The following is a 21,795-nucleotide window of genomic DNA, read 5'->3' as shown; positions in this document are numbered from 1 at the left end:
TCTTCATGGAACAGGCGTCCGACTAAGCCTGGCACAAGCTGCCCTCAAGCGCCTCTAAGCTAGGGAGAGAGTGAGCTTATCTCCATATATATTTATATAACACTATATAACAGGGCCACCAGAAGCCATCTTTGTTGAGCGATATGTCACCCCGGGAAATGGACTTCCAACATGTCCATTCCCAATGACTCTCCATGACCTAGGCTTGTTGGCTTTGGTTTACTGCTTGTTTTTATAAGCCTCACATTCTCTCTTCCTTCTGCATAGACCTTCTTCTGCCATTATCACCTTTAGCTTCACAGTGTTACTAGGTCTCACACTGACAAGTAAATCTCACCAATGTTTCGAAAGATGCGAAGCAGCGAAAACATAAGAAGTCTTTTATAAAGAATGGATACAGCGTTGTTCTTTTTTTAATGCATTTTCAAATAGGGCATTTGGCTGTTACAGAAGATTCTGGTGCAACTCTATTCACCAGATCCTCATCCCAGCTCCTCTATGAATATTTAGAATTTTCACCAGATTGTGACTTCAGGAAATCCATGGGCAGTAAAAGTCTCACACCATGGAGAAGTTTTAGTGACACCAGAAATCAACAATTCATGCGAGTGTCAACCACAGGCTCGCAGCCCGATTATCAAGCATGTGTGATTTATTATTTAGTAAATGATTTTGGGCTGCATGGACAAGAACATTGGGCCATCCCCTGCTGCTTGCAGTGGTCCTCTTTCCCACTTCATTACTGGCGCCGCATCTCCTTCTCTTGCCCCAATACTGTTGTCGCTTTGTGTCCATCATTATTACAAACAGTTTGAAACCAAGTTTGTTGTTGTATTAAAATGAGGGCAGATATCAGTGCCATGGATACTAATATTAGGGATGAGAGAGTGGTGTCAGATGGGTGGTACCAGAATCTTTGTCCCTAAAGGAGAGGAGGGTGTTAGCAAAGGGCTGAAGCAAGGTTGGCTCACGTGTTTCCTGTAATGTGTAGCTGGTACCAAAAATCATGCAGGCTGCCCTAGGTAATGTTAGCATACTACGCATTTGTGGTGATTTCAGTGTGCTATATCAAAAAGCATTTCATAAACCCTAATGAAGAGGAAATCAAATCAGGACAAGCCAACAAAATGGAGGGACAGACTAGACGGCTTGACCAATGCATAGCTTTCAAGTCCAGTGTTTGTACCATATGTAGCTGAAGTCTTCCACCAAGTTTACTTCGACTGCGCTCTGCCACCTGGTAATAAAGGATCCAAACAGAAAGAGTAAGAGAGGGTACAGAGAGAGTAATATGGTGCAGCGTCACAATAGCGCACAATAATCCCCACTAGAGTGTGTGTGTTGAAGCTAGGGAATAGAAACAAGCTGGCCTCCAGTTCTAACAATGATGCTTTGTACATGGGGGTTTTGCTGTTCAGTTGCCTTTGAAAGTAATAGTATGTTTATCATCATGAACTACAGTAGTCGTTGTTTACAGAAGGGGGAGTGCTGATGGTGCATGCTCTGATGAGGTCTTACTCACAATGCAAACCTTTCCCATAAGCCTGGTCCTGCTAAAAATCTGCACAAATTCGGATAACAACATTGCTGTGCGAATGCGGCGGCCATCTTTGACTAGTACGTTTGTACGTTATTGCCATTGCTCTGTTTAGAGTTAAGTGAGATTGAAAGCAATAAATAATTCTATCCGCATTTCATTCTCTAACTTTAAATAACAATACAAATATATTTATAACTAAACATGTTGTGTGCCTGCACACAAAAACTTTGCATGCTTAAGTAGATAAATGAGTGTATTTGTTGTGGTTGACTTTATGAGGTTAAAATAGTGTGTAGCACTTCAGATTCTGGTAGAGATGCTCAGAGAGAAGGGCTGTGTATGGTGATATGATTAATGAAGACGTCACCTACTAAGCAGAGATTTACATCAAGATGGGGAATGCAACCTATGCAAGCGCTGAGATGCCCCCGGGTGAGTCATGCGCTATAAAAATACGACTAACATAACATAACAACCAGGTTTGTAACGGGCTGTGAATGGCAGAGTCTGAAACCTGAGGATAGGTAGCTAATTCTTCTAATGTGTACCCTGTGTGGGTCACTCACGGGGCCACCACTCTGCTGAGGGATCTAAGGTGCTTCCACTCACCTTAGAACAGCTTCTCGTAGCAGCCCTCGCAGTGGACTACGTTGCGGTGGATAAAGAGGTTGTCGATCAGGTCTCCCATGGGTTTATTGCAGATGCCACACTACAAGGACAGAAGGAACGTTGGATTAGTACAGCACTCTGAGTGAAGCAAAAGTGCTGCGATTGAGTCATACATTGTCTGAATAATGAATATGAGGGTCTGTTTCTTATAAACGCAACAGTGGAAAAGAACAAACTTTCACTTCTCGGTTTACTTGTTCCTGTAATCCAAATTCCTCTCTCAGATTACATTTGCATGACATGCTGAGGAAAGACTTCCCCAGGGCATATATTCCACCTATTCCTCAGGGCACCTAATATTCTTTGTGTTTTCTCATGCCTGAAAGTTATGTGATGTCTTGTGCTGGTGTATTGCTTACCCCCGTATGTCTCTGCACCGAAGGCGTCGATCTTCTTTATAAACTCTAAGCTTTAGTGCTCTGTCTTGAGGGATTGCCCTCATGTACATATTCAAAGCCGGTGCAATGAAGACATAACTTAAAAAGGGCTGGGTCCATGGGAGATTTATAGGTGTTCACATAAGATATTTGTACACAAGTGGTAATAAATGCAACACATTTACAAAATGAGTGATTGTCCGAGGCTGGCATAGATCTCGCCCTTCTGCGTCTGCATTAGACACGTCAGCTCTCATATAGCTCGAAGGATAGCTCTGAAGTAACAAGTCTAAACCTTCTTCAGTCAGGTATATCTTTATCAGGAGTCATCCTACTACAAAAGCACACTCCGCAATTCAAATCATATGGACTTTATACTCACAAACACACTCCATTTTATGAGTGGGACCATTAAATGGAACTTATACGTAACCACTTCATACCTGATCATCCTAGGCCTGTCCCACTTGCAACAGATCTCAGATCCAATCTTTTGCTCCCTTTCCACATATGTTGGGCCAGAAGCAACATCTATTGAGACTATCTGGAAGCACACCCCCTCCCTGTGACCAAAGTGATATCACTCATTGTGCCAACACTAAGGTACAAGGTCAAAGGGTCACTGCTATCACATCCTGGGCACAACACAGCAGCAACAACACAATAATAACAATGCAATGGAGCAGAATCCACAAGGGACCGAAAGAGTGACAGGAGGCAGATCAAAAAACATAAACTGGGATGAACAATGTGAGGGAGCAAAGCATAAATCCAGACCCAGCTCTTGGGCGGTTCAAATCCTCCCTCCTCTGCTAATAAGCAACTAGGATATGGTACCATCATATGATGTGGAAGAAGAGTTGGGGCTTTTTTCAGAAAAAGTCTGAGACAACAAGGTGAAGATTCCTCATGACTAAGAAATATTAGTCCTTGTCTGATGCTGCACCCACTCCTATTGCACTAAACCTTGGCCCAGGAAAAGAAGGCAGGATATCCGCCCAGAGCAGGGGTTTCAGTCTAAGGTCATCTCCCCAGTAGAAAGCAACGGCTGGGGTACCCACAAACTCATATTTCATGCTCGGACCCCGATTCCTGATGGGTCCATGAAAGACCACTCAAGATATTGTATCCACTGTTGAGAAACCAGTTAACAAACCCGGTGCTGGAGGGTCCTTCTGGACTTCCTCAAGTGGTACAGGTCAGACTCTTACTGAAATATCCCCCTGTCCACCCTCCGCCACCTGCGACTCTCCGCACCGCTAGTAAAATGACAGAGACACCGGTGGTTGCCAGTCAGCATGGATTTGGAGTCTGGCATTGCCCTTCATTATAACTTAGGGCCATATGAACAAAGCATTTTTGGGGTTGGAAATGGCCGGATTTACTGAATCAGGCCGTTTCCGACTGCAAATTTTTTTTTTTTATGTGTACAAATTACAAATTGCGATTCGGGAACATGTTACTGAACTGCAATTTGTGTTTAGGGATTCGGTTTTAGGAAGGGCGAGTTTATGGCGTCCCTTCCAAAATCACAATCACAGTGGTATGTATGTATGTTACTCTACCGAGTTACAGTAGCAAAACATTAATTTTTTAACCGATTCCTCGAAGGAAGTGGTACCCATTCACAAATGGGAAGGGGTCTCTAAGGGACCACTTTGCCTTTGTGAATGTTGAAACTATTTTTTTTTTGAGTAGGCAGCGGTCCACTGCCTGTTTTAAGAAAATGAAACTTAAACATTTAATTTAATTTTTTGAAACGCAGGGCTGCATTTAAAAAATAAAATAAAAAGATTTCTTTCTTAAAAACCAATCGCAGACATGGTGGTCTGCTGACCCAAGCAGGACATCATTCCTGTAATGGCAGTGCTTACTAATGTGCCGTAAATTGCGACTTACCTCATTACTATTGATGAGGTAGGTCGATTTGCAAACCCATTAGGAATCGCTATCTAGGAAATCATTCTTTTGTACCTAGGAAATCGCAATCCTTAAATTCTGTACATAGGGCCCTATGTCACTGTTCTGTCACAGGAGGAAGCCCTGCCTGCTGCATCTGGGCTGATGTGCAGTGGTCAGTGGATGGGGAAAGTTGGGTGAGTTGGTCCTACTTCATGCCCCATCACGCTGCATTAAGGGCCCCAGTTATCTCCTTCTCTTACTCTCTGCGCTTCCCTCCCCTTTGGGGAGGGAACGCCTGTTTGCGCTATGGTTATTAGTCAGTAAGTCGGAATGGATTGATAGAAGACCCTCCAATGCCAAAGGCCTGTGGACGCTAGAACTTCTTTGCCTGATGTATGTCCAGGGAAAGATCACACCTAGGCTTTCACATCTTTATTTTACACCCACGGGCACCGAACATCCGAATGGGAAATAATCTGTATCAGTGTAAACCGATAAATACTGATCAACAAAGATTTCCCTGGACATCCATTAAGTAAAACACAATCCAAAGAAATAGGGCAGTGACTGGTCCCATCTTCTCCCTGTCCTCATTGAGGAGGAGGCTAAGATGCTAAACTCAACAGATGCTGCAGCCTCTGCCCAGACTGCCTGTGAATCCCAAAGCACATCTAGTGAGATGTGTCTACAAGAGCCTGGAGAGGTGACTTCACATCTCGGTAGATTAATCAGGGAGTCAGAGGAGAGGTCCTGTTCAATGACGTCCTTGGTTTGCATTTTCTGCCCCCTTCTGTTTTACTTTCGGGTGCTGAGAGAGGACATACTTCTAGTTTGTTTGTGAAGTTGAACCACTGAGAATCCAAGATCATATAGGTATATTTATTTCAATGCGGCCCTGAGACATCAGAAAAACAGTCAATATGGCAGCATGCGTAGAAACGTAAAACGACTGGTGCTTACCTTGAAGCAGTTTTCGTGGCAGTAAATGTTGAGGTGTTCCAGCATGATCTTAGCTCCGTCGGTAATGTCACGGCCACAGTAAGTACAAGGTCCTTCCCCCTGCCTGAGGAAAGCAACAGTAAAGCCAGTCAGAGGAGCTGCAGCAGGCAGGTACGGCCACCCGTTACCGCCCGTCCTGTTGCCTCGTCAATCATTGCCACCTCAAGCACGGCTGTCACCTGAAGAGGCTGGCACCGGTGAGGTGCTGCCAATGTGATCATAGAAGAGCATGAGTGGTCTCATACCTCTGTCGCCACCATCAGGGTAGGGTTCAGGGACTAATGCTGCCATTTCCACACACCACCAGACATCTGACTGTACTGTGGCTGATACAGCAGCCACCAATCCTTGACATAAACAGCATCTTTGTTCTCCTCTGAGGTGTGTATGCATGTAAGCCAGCACCCTTTGCTTTGATAGAGTGCCTGTCACACTCCATGTGTGGTCACCTCCAGGCACCCGCACCCTGCACCTAGACACCCTGGGGCGTATTTCTGAGAGGCTTGTGCCGCGTCACTTTCTTTGATGCTCCAGTGGCGCAAACCTCTCCATTCTACCTATGAGGCGACACAAAGCCACTCTCCGTGGCTTCGAGTGGCTTCATTGATATAGAGTAAGACGAAGCAGAGCAGGTTGCTGCCTCGCCTTACTCTGCACCAGAGAGGCGTCCATTGGGGGTTGCAGTGGGTTTTCCACACAACACCCATGGATTTTGATTCTGCCCCAGATTTACTTGATCACATAACCCTGGGGCAGCACCAACACCTTACGCATCCCCAAAGCAGGAGTAACGTTTTTTCCTCTTTTCATGTGTGCTGTGTTCTGCGGCACACATAGAAAGAGGAAACCGCCTCTCGGAATTGGTTTTGTGCACGAAGGTGCCCTTTCCTGCACAAAAACAAGCCTGCCTGCAATGGAGGCCCCTTGCACCATGGTGCTAGCATGCCTATGTTGGCACTAGGCAGCAAACTGTGCATAGGCACAGGGGGAAAGGACAGGAATCCACTGTATTTCATTAATACGGTGCATTCCTGCCCTTTATCATTGGTGTAGGGCAGCACAACACAAAGACCTGCGGCGCTGCCCTACACCAATTTCTCATCCATTAGGCCCTAGGTGTGTTCTCTGGGTTTTGACAGAGTTAGAAGTTGCTTTGTATGAAGGGACGTGCAGGACTCCAAGGACCACACAGGACAAATGATCTGACTTCTATGCATGCAAGATCCCTTCTGAGACTCTCTGAGGCACACAAATCTGTGATGCTGTAGGCACTGTGAATACAGCATCCATTCATGCAGTCAGTTGGGTGTTTCACCAGAGACAGAGCAGTCTTACCTCCTCGGTGCGCTGCTGTAAGAGTAGCTGGAGGTGCTGGAAGTCACTCTTTCCGGATCATCAGAGAAGCTTCCATGACTGCCGCTGGAGTGATAGATGGTATACGTAATTAATAATTAGACCCTGCGAGAAAGCACCCTCCCTAGTAATAACGTTTACACGTGTCATGGAAGTGTTGTCACATATGTCTGTCAGAGAAGTAACATTCTCGGGACTGAACTGACGGCAAGCTATCTAATCGTTCGTCTTACCAGTGCAGAACCAGCCCATTTCGCCTCCAACTCCAGGAAGAGACCCAAGTCAACCTATGCCCCCTCCCCCAACCATCATTATTAGAAGAAAGCAAGATTGTTGAATCCTTCCTTCGTACTACAATACAGTTTGAACGATGTTTATGAACCGCTATTTTCTTAGCGATTCCTACATGCATAGGCTTTTGCGAGTCCTTCATTGCGATTCCTTAATAATTTAAGTCCCAATGTCTTTGAGACCAGTTCACACAATTGTTCACAGTGATTAGAAGTGTAAGTATGTTTTAAACCTCCTATTCATTGTCTTGTTCCGGTGATTAAAAGTGCCACCATGTGTTTGAGATGTCTTTTTCACATTGATTATAATGCTCAGTCTAATTTGGTTCATTTTTGCTCTCAGACATGGGTAGTGTCCCCATGTGTGTGAAACTTCCTGTTCAAAGTCCCAGTCCCAGTTTGGACATTTGCTCTCTGTCGTGTCCCTGAAACAAAGACGTGACCCACCACACCCCTTGGGTCTTGACTGACAGGTTAGAAGGATGTCTCATTGGTACTGATACCACGGTGAGCTCTGAGCAGTCTCTTACCTTCCATAGCCTGAGGAGGCGGAGCCACGTTCACTGGTGCTCAGATACTCTTTCACAAACAGAGGGCCCTTGGAGCTGAAAGGCAAACAAAACAAGGAGACTTAATCTCTCTGCAGCTACATGTGAAATGAGCCCTTCCTACGGGCAGAGAACACACACTTCATATGTGCAGCTTCCTCAGATTAGTGCACACACAAGAAATGTGCAGACCCTACAGAAAGGTGCAAAGCCTTGGAATGTGCTGAACCTACAGACTGGTGAACACAGAGGAAATGGACCGATGGTACAGCCACGCGCACATGTGAAATATTCAGACTCTACAGACAGGCATGCACACAAAGATTTGTCAGCCTGTATAGACAAGAGCACAACCTTCAAATGTGCAGAACCTACAGACATAAGTGCATATTCCAGAAACAGGAACCTATAGTTTTTTACCTGTTGGTGTAGTTTGGCAGCTTGAAGAATTTTCTGTATTCACATGCTGTGCATTATTCCGCCATCTAGTGGTTGGGTCAGAAATTGTTGTATTTCTCTTCTTTTTTTTTGGTTGTTGTTGGTGGGCGTCGACATACCACCATTTGGTATCCTCCTATGACGTCGACGTTCTTCCTACGGAAGCTCCCACCTTCGGTCGCCATCTTCGGATTCCCTTTTTTTTTTCTTTCCTCCTGTCTCATCTTTCTGGTAGAGGAGGGTGGGTTTGCTAGTAAAACATAACATTCTTCAAGCTGCAAAACTACACTGACAGGTAAGAAACTATACATTTTACAGCGTGAATCTTTTCTGGATTCGCATGCTGTCCAAATATTTTGTAGCGGTTTGCTAGTCTTGCTGGGTGGAAGATGGGCGCTGGTTTGTGAATATATATTGTAAGATCTTTTGCCCTACTTGTGCTTCTGTATTCATTTGAATGTCCACACGGTAATGTTTTGTGAACGTGTGCACTGAAGACCATCTTGTTGCCATGCAAATGTCTTGAATTGGAGTATTTGCTAGAAATGTGACTGTTGCTCCTTTCTTCCTGGTTTAGTGTGCCCGAGGTGCTCCTTGTAATGTCTGTCCTGCTTGTTTGTGGCATAATTGTATGGCTTAAGCAATCCACCTTGCAATGGTGTCCTTGGTAACTGGTCGTCCTAGGAAGCTGTAAGCAAAAGATACAAAGAATTGCTTTGTTTTCCTGTATTCTTTTGTTTTTCAATGTAATACATGACTGCCCTTCTAGCGTCAGGAATGTGCAATGCTTTCTCTACCTGTGTTCTTGGATTTTGAAATAAACTTGGTATCTGTATAGTTTGGTTTCTGTGGAATTTTGATACCACCTTTGGCATAAAGTGTGGATCTGTTCTCATAACAATTCTGTCATTATGCATTTGTTATGTTATGTTATGTTATTAATTTTTTATATAGCGCACGGATGCCGCAGCTAAGAGGCGTCCCGGCGCTTGGAGATCTGAATAACACAACACGAATGAGAAGGCAAAGGCAGGAAAACAGACTAGATTGTGGAGAAGAGGAAGGTCTTCAAGGTCTTCCTAAAAAGAAACAGGTCTGGGATTGAACGAAGTGGAGCTGGAAGAGAGTTCCAAAGGGCAGCCGCCAGCACTGAGAACGAGCGACCACCCATTCTAGCCCGTTTAAAGCGGGGCACTGTGGCGAGATTCAATCCAGCAGAGTAGTAGGAAGTAGGGTTCCTGTAGTATTTAGTGCTTGCAATTCACTAACTCGGCGTTGAGATGTAATTGCTAGCGTGAGCATTTGTGGCGTTGCTTTGTGTAGTGGTTCGAATGGTGCTTTCATCAGCTGTGCAAGCACTATATTGAAGTTCCATGTGGGTGCTGGCACCCTTTTTTGGAGGTGATATTCTTTTTGCTCCTTCTAGGAACCTCTTGACTTCCCTGTTTCTCCTCTTGTATACGCCACAATTGCTGCTAATTGTACTTTTAATTATGTGTAGCTTAGTTTCCTTTGTAGCAAATTTGTCTGGTACTATAGAACAGTTGTTTCCCTTGTGATCTTCTTTGAAAGATGTTCTTTAAAGCACCATTGGGAGTATCTTCTCCATTTTGCTGTGCAACATTTTCTTGTTGTTGGTTTTCTTGCTTCTCTTAATACTGCCATTGTGTTTTCTGGTAGTTTGAGATGTGCGAATTCTAAGTCCTCAGGAGCCATGCCGCTAGGCTTAGGCTCTCGGCTTCTGGGTGAATTGCCCTTCCGTTTTGCATTCTTAATAGGTCTTGCCTTTTTGGAAGTTGTGCACTGTTCCCTGAGTTATCTCCATTATCTCTAAGAACCATGTCTGTCTGGCCCACTGTGGTGCAATGAGAATCATTGTCATGTGGCTGATCTTGCATTTGTTGATCACTTTGTGGAGAAGTGGTATCGGGGGATAAGCGTAAGCAAATATCCCTGACCAGTGTATCCATAAAGCATTCCCTAGGGACTGTTTGCACGGTTGCCTGGTTGGCATTTTGCATTGTGGTGAGTTGCAAATAGGTCGATTTGCGGAGTTCCCCATTCTTTGAATATTTTGTGGAGTTCCAATTGATTCAATTTCCGTTTGTGGGATGCTGACTTTTGTATGCTCAGTCTGTATGCCTCTACAATGTCCTTTCCTGGCAAGTGTATTGCAATTATGTCTATGCTCTTTGGGATTGCCCATTTCTACAGATGCTGGGTAGCGTTGAGAGTGCTAAAGACTGTGTCACTCCTTGCTTGTTTATGTAAAACATGGTGGGTGTGTTGTCTGTCTGTATTAACACTTTATTTCCATAGAGCTCTTTATGAAAGGCTAGGAACACTGTTTTTAGCTACAGGAAATTGATGTGTTGTACTGCATCCTCCTGTGTTCACAATCACCCTGCTTTGAGGTTCTTCATGTGTGCTCCTATCCTAACTGGGAGGCATCTGTTGTTATGGTCACTGTTGAAATTGGTTTTGTGAAAAGTCTTCCTTCTGCTATGTTTGTTTTGTTCCATCATGCCATCTCCTGATGAACCGTCTGCTTGACTGATGAATTGCTGATGAACTGTCTGCTTGACAACCACTAGATCCTCCCAACTCCCTGTTGCTTGGGACCATTGCTCTTGGAGCTTTCCTGGAATGGCCCCATGTGCAAGCAAATATTGGGGATTAAATGAATGCATGAAGCCACCATTCCTAGTAGTTTCCCCACTGTCCTCACTGTCAGAGCTTGCCCCTTGTGGTATAGATGTGTCTCCAGTAGCAGGGCCAGTATTCTGGGAACACCTTCCCTAATATCGTGTTTATTTTTGCTCTTAAGAACACCCTCTGTTGTTCTGGCTCTGGTGACGATTTGTCCCAGTGTATTGTAAACCCGAGTTGAACTAGTGTCTCTATCACCTGTTGTATATGCTGTTTGCAGAGACTGTGTGTGCTTGCTCTTATTAAACAGTCTTCTAGGTATGGTTATACATGAATCCCCTGTCTTTTTAGATGAGCGGCTACTGCAGCTGGGCACTTTGTGAAGACCCTTGGTGCTGATTTTAGTCCGAATGCTAGCACTTCGAATTGGTAGTGCGTTTTGTTGACGACACCCTATAATAGATTTTTGTGTTCTTTGGAATGTGCAAGTATGCGTCTTTTAAGTCTATGGTAGCCCTGTAGTCTCCTTTTTGCAACTGATGTATCACCTCCTACAAAGTTGTCATTTTGAATCTTTGTGTTTTTATGAATTTGTTGAGAAACCTTAGCTCTAGTATCAGATGCAATGTTCGGTCTACCTTTGGAATTAAGAAGTACGTTGAGTAAATGCTGTAGTTCTTTTCCTTTCGTGGTACCTGTTCTGTCGAATGTTTGGCTTGAAGTTCTTGCACCTCCTGGAGTAATTGAGACAATTCTCTTTTCGAATGTATCCTCCTGTTCGGTTTTCTGTTTGGAAGTTGCTTTGCTAGCTCTATGCAGCAACCGTACTGTATTATGTGTAATATCCATTTGTCTGAAGTGATCTCTCGCCATTTCTGGAGGAAGCACTTTAACCTGCCTCCTACTGGTGTAGTGTGCTGGAGGAACTGTTTGCTTAAAGAATGATGTCTTTGTATTAATTGTGTCTTCGGGAGCCCACTCCGTGATGTCTTTGGAGTGTGCCCCACTTTTGGAATGCAGTCAATTTGTTGTGGTCTGTGGTCCTCCTCGTTGTGGTTGCACTCTTCCCCAAGGGCACCCTCAAAAGGATTATCCTCCCTGTTGGAATTGCCAATTCTGCTGCTGCCCTTGTTGTTGTACCTGGCTTACTCCTTGGTAAGTTTGTTGATAAGTTGGAAGCAAGGCTGTATGCTGATGGTTACCTCTGCCCGCTGGTCTCCTTGAGGGTGTGCCTCTACGCATGCCTCGGAATGGTTGTGCGCCCATAGACCTTGCTGTTTCATTGTCCTTTTTCAGCTGATTTAGTTTTTCATCTACGGCGCTACCAAACAGTTGTTCCCCATTGAACGGTGAGTTTAATATGTTATTTTGCACTTCAGGCTTGAAACCTGAGACTCGCAGCCACGCGTGTCTTCTTTCGGTGATGCAGAGTATAACCTGCCTGCTAAATGTGTCTGCAGCGTCTAGGGCTGATTTTAAACATGTGTTTGCCATGTTCTCTCCTTCTTCCACTAAGTGGCTTGTCTTTCTTTGGAACTGTTCTGGCAGGTGTTTGTGGTTTTCTTACCTCTTCCCAATGCTGATATGAATGCCTGTTTATCAATGCATTTGAGTTTGCTATGCGCCACTGAATTGCTGCAGTCCTCGCAACCTTTCTCCCCGTAAGGTCCATCTTCCTGCTCGCTTTGTCTGGTGGTGGTCCAACGTTGGTTGGTACATTTGCCCTTTTCCTAGCCATGGATGTAATGATTAAGTCAGCTGGCATCGACTCTTTGATGTACATAGGGTCCTTTGAGGAATGTTTGTATTTCTTCTCTCTTCTTGGTGTGACTGCTTTGCATGTGGCAGGCTCTTTAAATGCTTTTTTCCCTTGATCCACTACACTTGGTAGTTTAGGAAGAAATTGGTTCCTTGATTGAGTAGGCAGCAAAGTCTCTAGTTGAAAACATGATTGTGGTTTTTCTTCTTCCAGTTGTACCCTATATGTGTCTGCTGCCTTTTATATGACTTGGTTGTACATCCCAATGTCATCTAGTGGTGAAAGCCTCAAAGGATACATATCAACCGCCTTTTCTGGTGATTCAGCGTCGAGATCCTGCCATTGTAGGTCTTGAACCTATGAGGTCGACAAACCCACATACGTCAGTGCCTCATCATCTCCTTTGTCCTCGAAGAAGAATTCCCCTTCTTCTTCGTCGAGCCGTTCTGGAGTCATTGGCGGCGCTTGAATTGCTTCAAGATGTCGTCGAATTCCTTTTTACGTAGCAAAATATTTGCAATTTCTGCTTCTAGCCTCTTTTTCTTCTTCTCTATCTCTGACGTGTGAATTTCGGCATCAAGACCCTCAGCATTTTTTTTGTGCTTGACGCCGCTGACACTGTCGTTGAAAGCTATTTCGACCTCTCTCGTTTCAACGCGTCTTTTTCATGACGTCTTTGATTTTTCAAGGTTTTTCACCGTCACAGAATCCTTGTCGAAGGATCCAACAGACTGTTTGTCTCTGGAGGCGACTGTGGTCGTCAATTGTTTCGACACCAAGGTTCCTTTCGAGAACTTTGAGACATTTTTTCATGTCTTGTCTTGTCTTATTTTTTCGAGGTCGACGGTTCTCCTATCTCCTTTGAAGTCTTCTTTTCAACCTCAACGACTAGGACATCTGTGTCCTCGTTGACTTCTGGGCCTTCGGCCCTCGGCCCAGGTTTCGAAGTGATGGTGGTGGCCCCTAGCCCTGCATGTTGTAGTTGGCCCTTCTCTGTCTCTTTCTTACCCTCAAAGTCTTTGGGGTGAAGTCAGAGCACGCTTTGCAATCTTCACTTCGATGATCCAGCGGCAGGCAGAGGTTGCAGACCGGATGCTGATCTTTTTGTGCGTACTTGTGATGACAATTCTTGCAGGATTTAAATTGTGTTTTGTCCATTACCGCGCACTGGGAGCCCCCTGCATGCTCATTCTCCGTGTTGTCGAAGTTCTGTAATTTTCACCTTATTGGGCACACTCCGGCTCCTAGGATTGTAGTCTGTACGTCGATAAAGCCTTGTATTGCTGTTCTGTAGAAGTTTTTCCCTATTTTCGTTGATTCTTTTCTCCAGATCTCTGAAGCTCCTTTGGTATCGATCCAGACCCAATGGCGGAAAAAAAGAATCTGAAGATGGCGACCAAAGGTGAGAGCTTCCGGAGGAAGCACGTCGACGTCACAGGAGGACACCAAATTGTGGTATGTCGACGCCCACCAACAACAACAAAGAAAGAGAAATTCAACGATTCCGGACTCAACCACTAAATGGCGGAATAATGCACAGCTCTGATAGTTCGAAGCATGCATATAAGATCTTTAAGGCCTCACCAGTGGTATTAGGTGCTATATGAATCTAATTACAATTTTTAAAGTACATATACTGCATACAGATACACAAACATGAACAGTATAGATCAGACAGACAGGTGTACTTGTATGAAATGTGGTGATCACAATGTTTGTGCATGCTTGATACGTGCAGACCCGATAGACAGGATAGCAGGTGTGACTCCTGTAGCTCCTAAAGACAGAGACACACACACAGAATGTGAAGATCCCAATATGTAAACACAGGTGCACACCTGTGAAATATGCAGCTCCTTAAGAAGTAGTTACTTGAAATGTGCAGCAGACCTTATAGGCAGAAACAAACGTGAAAAGTGTTGATCCTGTAGACAGGTACATACATGAAAAATGCATCTCATAATACACACATGTGATGTGCAAATCCTAGAGGCTGATTCACACTCAATGTGCAGAGCCGATCGCCAGGTGCACAGGTGTGAAATGTTCAGATGCTAAGACAGGGGCACCATGGTGAAATGCGCAGATCCCAAAGGATTCAAATCTACAGTGTCTGTAGACAAGGGCACAGGAAGGAATGAGTTGGTCCTACAAGCAAGAATCGTGAAAGATGCAGCTCCTAAAGGCAGAATCATGGTTCAAATGTGTAATAATAATAATATACATAATAATCCACATTTGTAAAGCGCACAGCCACCCGTAAGGGTTTCTAGGTGCTGGGGGCCGTCGGGAAGATTAAGTAAGCTATTGCCCAGAGTCACATGGTGCTGGGCTAATCTGCCACCGGTGCCGGGGATCGAACCGTGATCCCCAGATTCCGGAGTCAGTCACCCTAGCTGCGGCGCCACACCTCTTTAAAACTGTATTGTTACCTGTATTTAAATGTTTTATATAAAGAAATTAGGAGTGGGACTATCAAATCTGACCTTTCCAAAGTTCAATACTGTTCCTACAGTTGCTTATATTGGAAAGAAAATAGTATATTGTACCCTCCCCCCAAACATCCAACACATTTACCACTTTTGCTAATGTTAGAGTGGAACTAGTAAATTCAAACCTTCCGTAGTCTGTAGCACATGCTGGAGTTGGAATAGTAAATATTACCTCTCTGAAGTCCAACACATCCCCTACTGTTACTTAAATTGGAGTGGGACTAGTAAATCTCGCTACTCCAATATCCAAGACTTCCCCTGTTGTTGCCCAGATTTTAGCAGGAATAGCAGGAATAGTAAATCTGACCCCTTCAAAGTTTTCAAGCTTGCCCTCTTGCCCTACTGTTGGTCAGGTTGGAGGGCAGGTACTGAATTTGAACATATATATATATATATATATATATATATATATATATATATATATATATATATATATATATATATATATATATATATATATATATCACAGAAAAAACCATAGGTTATAGTGGATATATAGTTAGGAATTTGCATTTACAAAACCTTGAAAATTCAATGAAAAAACCATAGGTTATAGGCCATATATAGTTAGGAATTAGCATTTACAAAACCTTATTTTACTCGCATAAAACCATTGAAATTCCATATATAGTTAGCTAACTATAAGCGCTAACTATATATCGCGCACCCGCAATCCACTGCTGATGATGTCACATATTACATCATTCATGACATGGTCAGTGACATCACTGATGACATCACTGATGACATCTCAAATGACATCACTGATGACATCACTGATCACAACATCCAGTGATTGTATGTGTCTGTAAAGTTTAAATATGTTTCACATATTGAAGAATGAGTGGATGTATAAGTGTCTGGATGAAGAATTTAGTAGGTGCATGACTGACTGTATGAGTGAGTGATTAAATGTGTCTCACTGAGTACATGGGTTAGTGACTAAACTGTCTTAATTCGTGCATCAGTATGTTTGTTGTTGTGTAAGCTGCTGCATGTGTTGATCAGTAGCTATAAGAGTGGCCATATGGGTTATTGATTGGTTGCCCAAGTATTTCAATGGGAGGCTGAGTGTGTGTGTGGGTGGCTGGGAGGTGCGTGACTCTGTGCATAGATGTGTAAGCAGTTGATTCACTAGGAGTATGAGTTCAAGAGTGCATGTGGAAACAGCTATATGGGCGGTTGACTGTGCATGGGTGTGTTGGTGAGTGAATGGATTTCTCATTGCTACATGTGCAAGTAAGTACGTATGTAAAACACAATACATGTGAGAGTTGAGATATATAAATAACTGAACATAAGAGCCAGTGAATGTGTGAGAGGCTGTATCGATCACTGTGAGCTTGTATCAGGGATTATATAAGAGAGTAAATATGTGTTATTATATGTTTGAATAAGTAAGATGTGTATAACTGTATAGTTGAGGAAATGGAGGTGTGATTGATTCTTTGCATGACTGACTAGGTGTGTGAGTAACTCCATGGATGAGTGACAGTCTGTGAGTGTCTGTTTATACTGAGTGTATGTAAGGTTATATTAGAGTCTGAAGAGGTTCATTGTATTATCACATGAGTGATGTGATCAGTGATGACAAATGAGATGTCATCAGTGATGTCATTTGAGTTGTCATCAGTGATGTCATCAGTGATGTCATTTGAGATGTCATCATTGATATCATTTGAGTTGTCATTTGAGATGTCATCAGTGATGTCATCAGTGATGTCACTGACCATGTCATGAATGATGTAATATGTGACATCATCAGCAGTGGATTGCGGGTGCGCGATATATAGTTAGCGCTTATAGTTAGCTAACTATATATGGAATTTCAATGGTTTTATGCGAGTAAAATAAGGTTTTGTAAATGCTAATTCCTAACTATATATGGCCTATAACCTATGGTTTTTTCATTGAATTTTCAAGGTTTTGTAAATGCAAATTCCTAACTATATATCCACTATAACCTATGGTTTTTTCTGTGAATTTCATTGGTTTTTTAATAGCAAATATGAAAAGCTTTAAAATGTCAAGTACGTGATAGATAAAAACATTTTCGTATTTATGCACGCTGATGTGCTTTGAACGCTGCCCCCCCCCCCTCCCCTCTTTTGCCTTAGTAGTACTCTCTCTTTGCAGATACTGAAGGGTAGTTAACGCAGGCCTTTACCCCCGTTGTAATCCGTCGTGCCTCCTTGTCTCTCCATTTGATTGATTGTTGTCCAAGCATTTACTGTTTTAGAATTGGTTCTCTTTGGATCATTCTCTATTTACAAACAAGCACAAAGTCGCAATACTCTGTTTAGTCTTTGCAGATAGTGAAAAATCGTGTAAAAAAATAAAAGTAATCGAACAAAATCAGTAGGCCACTAATTGGATCTCTTTTTGACCTCGCTAAAATAGAAATATTAGGAACAACCCTTCTTGAGAAATACGAAAATAGTGAGATGAACTGAGCTCCACACCATGAGGGCTGCAAGACAGCTCGGCTCCATCACCCATCCCGCACAAAATAACGACAAACCCTATGCAAATATTAAAAATATAGACAACACACCAGCAAAGAAACAGGGTAAAACATTTTATTAAAAAACTATTTACATAACGTTGGTCTATAAGATGATGTCAGTAGTGGACCGATGTGTGAATAGATCGAAAACAGCACAAGGCTCCAAGATCCGGATAGCAAGCTCCTGGATGTTGGGTGCCATAGTTTAGAGTTCTGAATTTCAGCCTTTTTCAATGCCTGTGCTTTGTTGAATCAAAATGGCGGCTTGACACAAAGCTGACTCAAACGTTGTTACTGATGCTATGCAGACCAAAACTGGTTTTCAGTTTGTACATTTTTCTAGATTTTTCAATCCAAGTTTGGTTGACTTTGTAGAACGATGGCTTCAGATTTTCAACATACGGTGTGGTGGCGCTGACTGGGAGGGGGCGCTTCGCTCCTGCCCCCTCCCCAAGTAAGATTTTCATACGTGAAAGTACGTTAATGGTTTTGGTCCCTGAGATGCTTCGATGTCACTACCATTCTCAAATAGCATAAGTTCTGGATGTTGGGTGCCATAGTTAAGAGTTCTGAGCAGTGCTTGTAACACTGTCTGAAGCTTATTTCCACCTACTGCAGCTTCACTATTCTCAAAGTAAGTGAGTGTCGTTTGTGGACCTGACTGCATTAGAAAACAATGTGATATGTTACCTTCCTAAACAGCTTGACGGAGGCCCCTGAGGGGCGGTGTGATGGCCATGGACTCGGAGAAGACGCTTGGCTCCGACACCCTCCCCAAGTCTTATAGCACTGGTGTAGCCTGAGATCGCCCCCGACATAGGCGGCCGGCTCCCGGGGTCCGGCGGAACTTTTTGCCTTTTGATGACTCTTCAATTCTGGACCTTGTCCCACAATCCGTTTGACCTGAAGACAAGCTGTAGTGGGGCGCCCCTTTATCGTTTTAGTTGCCATTCCGCCCGCTTTTGCTACACTGTGCCTCTTCCGCCATTCAGCTGTTTTCCGCCCGCTCTTGCGACGACAGCGTCTCGCTCACTATGTAGTTGAGATGCGCCCGCTCTTGCGGTGCAGCGATAGGCGGCTGCCACAGGACTCTCAAAATGGCGGCCGGCTCTTCGGTTTTGGGCCTGGTCCACTAAAATGGCCCTGGGACACCTTGGAACTCGGACGCTTGTCTGCTAGGGCTTGGGTCCCATTCTCGAAAAGCGTCCCCTCAGCCGTGAAGATTCTACAAAAGTCTTGGGGGCCTCCGACTCCCGCAGGCTTCTGGTGGGGAGCGGCTGCCATGATTGCTCGTGGAATGGCCACGACGGAGCTACGAGATGGTAGTGGTCTCATGCTGACGCCAGCTTTAGTCTGAAACATCCAGAAACACTGTAGACTACCAATTCGATCAGTTCCGGTAGCGCCCCAACATGACCCGGAAGAGAAGAACTTGCCCTCCCCTCTTTGACTGATGGTTCTTGTTGCCTGTCCCCTCTGTTGTCATTTAACAGAACTTTTTGGACTGCTGAAAGGGGTTGTGTTCTGAACGCTGGTTGGTGGAGACATTTAGACTATATTCTTGACCTACGTTGTCGCGTAATGCGTTTTATGACACGCCGCGTTAGCGCACCCGGAAGTGATCCGAGGCGCGGCGCGCAGCGCGTAACGTAAGCATAACAGGTCATGTGACTTGTTAATAAAACTTTTCATTGGTTCATTTTACTTTTGTTAATTTAATGATGAAAAGCTTGGTCATATGACCTAAAAATTACGCTTTTTATTATTTTCGAACAATATTTTTTTTTCAAACATATGTTATAATATTCCAGGCTAATGTACTTTCCCGGAAAATTTACAACTGTCTTGCAAGTAAAATATATTCCTTTTTCGAGAAAGAGGGCGTTTCTTCCTTCCATGAAGGAGCCGTTGAGTAAAAGAGATTCCGCCTGCTGTCTTAGTCGCCGATACGCCTGATTATCAGATTCTTATCGATCACTTTATGTTGCAGACATGAAAAACACAACTGCCCTTCACCATTTATCTTTACTGCGTTCCTACATATTATACCTTTTATCCGTCATGTAATTGGACTGCTTTATTTCACTTGCCTTTTACTGATTCGAAAACAGTCACTAAAAGTAAAAACTTTACAAATGAAAATACTACTACCGTGTTTTGTTTTAAAAACCTTTATTGTGAAAATGTCAGTATACAAATACGGGCCTATAACCACGTGGGCCGGCCACGGAGCAAACTGAAATCGTATATGATGAGGAGACATTTACACTGTAGAAGAACGTAACGAGCGGGCCATTAGGTGACAAGAACAAAGGTGTCTAACAGTTGCGGAATCGGTGGACGTACATTTTGTAATTAAAATACGACAGGGCCACTTACAATAACATTTTCTAGATATACATTTGCGGGCAAAGAGTTACGAGTCCCATTTATACCGGCGCCATTTTGGGCGAGGCCGGGCAGGTCCAAGATATAGTCAAAATGTCTCCACCAACCATCGGCCAGACCAGAACCCCTTTCGGCCCTTTATGCTACAAGATGGTGTCTTCCATTCAGAAAATATTGGTGGCAGCATTTTGAAAGGAAACAGAAACAGCCGTTCTCCTAGTGAGTTTCACATTGTTACATTTAGGAAGAATGTTGAAGAGTAGTATGTGGAAAATCTGAAGCCATTTTTCTACAAACTCTCAATCAGACTTGGATGGAAAAAAAAAACCTGAAGAATGTACAAACTGAAAACCAATTTTTGTCTGTATAGCACCAACAGTAACGCTTGAGTCAGCTTTGTGTCAAGCCGCCATTTTCATTCAATCAATAGCGTCCCCCTGCACACATTCAGGGACCTGGTCGTGTCTTCAGATGAAACGCATTGTAGGAAAAGAAGCAGAAAGGAAAAGGAAAAAAGTTCCGCCGGACCTAGTGAAGCTGCAGCAGGTGCAAATAAGCTTCAGACAGTCTTACAAGCACTGCTCAGAACTCTCAACTGAGGCACTCAACATCCAGGACTTGCCATTCGGATCTTGGCGCCGTGTATTTTTGTTTTGTTTTTGATGGAGGGGAAACAACAAAAAACAGACATTGAAAAAGGCTCAACAGTGCAGGGCGCCTTGTGCTGGTTCCGACCTATTCACACATCGGTCCACTACTGACATCACCTCATAAACCAACGGGGCACCCCACGCCGACTTTCGGCGCAACATTGTAGGATGGCCACACCAGTGCGGCAATTTGCTGGACACCACCTCGGTGCCATCCAGATCTCGGCGCGTTCATTCAATCAATAGCGTCCCCCTGCACACATTCAGGGACCTGGTCGTGTCTTCAGATGAAACGCATTGTAGGAAAAGAAGCAGAAAGGAAAAGGCAAAAAGTTTCGCCGGACCTAGTGAAGCTGCAACAGGTGCAAATAAGCTTCAGACAGTCCTACAAGCACTGCTCAGAAATCTCAACTGAGGCACTCAACATCCAGGACTTGCCATTCGGATCTTGGCGCCTTGTGCTGGTTCCGACCTATTCACACATCAGTCCACTACTGACATCACCTCATAAGCCAACGGGGCACCCCACGCCGACTTTCGGCGCAGCATTGTAGGATGGCCACACCAGTGCAGCCACTTGCTGGACACCACCTCGGTGCCATCCGGATCTCAGCGCGTTCGAGTCACTGTGCCGTAAGAGTGACCGGAACTCAGCTGAACACGCCGTCTTTCGGCGCAGCATTGTAGGATGGCCACACCAGTACGGCAATTTGCTGGACACCACCTCGGCGCCATCCGGATCTCGGCGCGTTCGAGTCACTGTACCGCAAGAGTGACCGCAACTCAGCTGGACACGCCGTCTTTCGGCGCAGCATTGTAGGATGGCCACACCAGTGCGGCAATTTGCTGGACACCACCTCGGTGCCATCCGGATCTCGGCGCGTTCGAGTCACTGTACCGCAACAGTGACCGCAACTCAGCTGGACACGCCGTCTTTCGGCGCAGCATTGTAGGATGGCCACACCAGTGCGGCAATTTGCTGGACACCACCTCGGTGCCATCCAGATCTCGGCGCGTTGTGCTGCCTTCGGCCTATTCGCACATCGGTCCGCTACTGACGCCGCCTCACGTGCCAACGGATTTTCTACGCTTTTTGTAGCCCTATGTCGCATAACAGGTCATGTGACTTGTTTTTAAAACTTTTCATTGGTTCATTTTACTTTTGGTTTCCTAAAGATGGAAGGCTTGGTCATATGACCTAAAAATAACACTTTTCATTGGTTTAGAACATTTTT

General features: G+C 44.3%; 1 protein-coding gene across 3 annotated transcripts in view; it reads right to left on the bottom strand.

The window, feature by feature from the left end:
• Window positions 1-364: 364 nt before the first annotated feature.
• The window catches only part of LOC147689445 (uncharacterized), a 388,546-nt gene continuing 367,115 nt past the window's right edge, over window positions 365-21,795 (bottom strand). For all 3 annotated transcript variants that reach the window (XM_086942213.1, XM_086942214.1, XM_086942212.1), the window contains 5 exons: window positions 7,661-7,735; window positions 6,823-6,906; window positions 5,449-5,551; window positions 2,150-2,249; window positions 365-1,237 (listed from right to left, as the gene is read on the bottom strand). In XM_086942213.1, the coding sequence (XP_086798339.1) occupies window positions 2,151-2,249; window positions 5,449-5,551; window positions 6,823-6,906; window positions 7,661-7,735 (361 nt within the window). In that variant the 3' untranslated portion in view covers window positions 365-1,237; window position 2,150. The remainder of the gene's footprint in view (window positions 1,238-2,149; window positions 2,250-5,448; window positions 5,552-6,822; window positions 6,907-7,660; window positions 7,736-21,795) is intronic.

This window comes from Lissotriton vulgaris, chromosome 10 (assembly GCF_964263255.1).
Source record: "Lissotriton vulgaris chromosome 10, aLisVul1.2, whole genome shotgun sequence".
Lineage (NCBI taxonomy): Eukaryota > Metazoa > Chordata > Amphibia > Caudata > Salamandridae > Lissotriton > Lissotriton vulgaris.
Note: the sequence above shows the minus strand (reverse complement) of the source record. Positions and strands in the feature narration are given on the sequence as shown.